General features: G+C 35.0%; 1 protein-coding gene across 1 annotated transcript in view; it reads right to left on the reverse strand.

The window, feature by feature from the left end:
- The window catches only part of LOC110265366, a 2,148-nt gene continuing 1,494 nt past the window's right edge, over nucleotides 526-1,179 (reverse strand). Inside the window, exon 2 of the mRNA XM_021108330.1 lies at nucleotides 526-1,015. Within this exon, the coding sequence (XP_020963989.1) occupies nucleotides 526-1,015 (490 nt within the window). The remainder of the gene's footprint in view (nucleotides 1,016-1,179) is intronic.

A 1,179-nucleotide genomic window follows, 5' to 3' on the forward strand; every position in this document is an offset into this window, starting at 1 on the left:
ATGGATAAAGCAGCACTACACAGCACAATCAACCCATATAAACTCACTAAAACCAAATCAGCACTAATAAAACAGCTCAGAATAAGGCCATCAGCATCATTGCTCTATCAAAACAAGGCATGAAATCAGCCATTAACATGGATAAAGCAGCACTACACAGCACAATCAACCCATATAAACTCACTAAAACCAAATCAGCACTTATAAAATAGCTCAGAATAAGGCCATCATCATCATTGCTCAATACTCACTAAAACCAAATCAGCACTAATAAAACAGCTCAGAATAAGGCCATTAGCATCATTGCTCTATCAAAACAAGGCATGAAATCAGCCATTAACATGGATAAAGCAGCACTACACAGCACAATCAACCCATATAAACTCACTAAAACCAAATCAGCACTTATAAAATAGCTCAGAATAAGGCCATCATCATCATTGCTCAATCAAAACAAGGCATGAAATCAGCCATTAACAAGGATAAAGCAGCACTACACAGCAATAACAACCCATATAAAACTTCCTAACCACCTATATCCACTACAAAAGGATCATCCCGAGAACATCTTTTATTAAAATGAACTGAAGTTAGACCAAAATTCTCTTCCTCAACTTCAAACCAATCACAATTGAAGAGAACAAATTTGAAACATGCATAATAGTCTAACTCAATTATGTCATTTATTGCACCAAAATATGTTACGGCTTTTGTCATTGGGTTATTATCCTTGGCACTAGCAAAGCTTGGTGTTTCGCACACCAAAGTCACACCACTGTTTTGAGTTGTGTGGCTTGCATCATGTTCTCTAGTTTGAAATTTGTAGCCATTGATTACATAACTAGAAAATCGTTTTGCAACTGTGTTTGGGCCTCTAGACAAATCTTTAAGTTGTTTCGAAACATCTTCATGAGAAGCACGCTCTTTGAACCATTCACTAAAATCATGGCTTAGAGTTTTTGCCTTCTTCCATTTTCTACCTTTAGTTTGATTGTTGACATGTTCCTCATACTCTCTAAAGTAAATAAAAAGTATGTTAGTTATATTTTTTAATAGAGAATTGGTAGTTGGAAAATATATAGGAAAAATACCTAATGTAGTCTTTAACTTTATCACAATTGAATAAGATGTACCGATGAGCTTGTATTTTTGAGTTGGTATCTAGAGAAAAAGGTTGCC

The sequence above is a fragment of the Arachis ipaensis genome, chromosome B01, assembly GCF_000816755.2.
Source record: "Arachis ipaensis cultivar K30076 chromosome B01, Araip1.1, whole genome shotgun sequence".
NCBI lineage: Eukaryota > Viridiplantae > Streptophyta > Magnoliopsida > Fabales > Fabaceae > Arachis > Arachis ipaensis.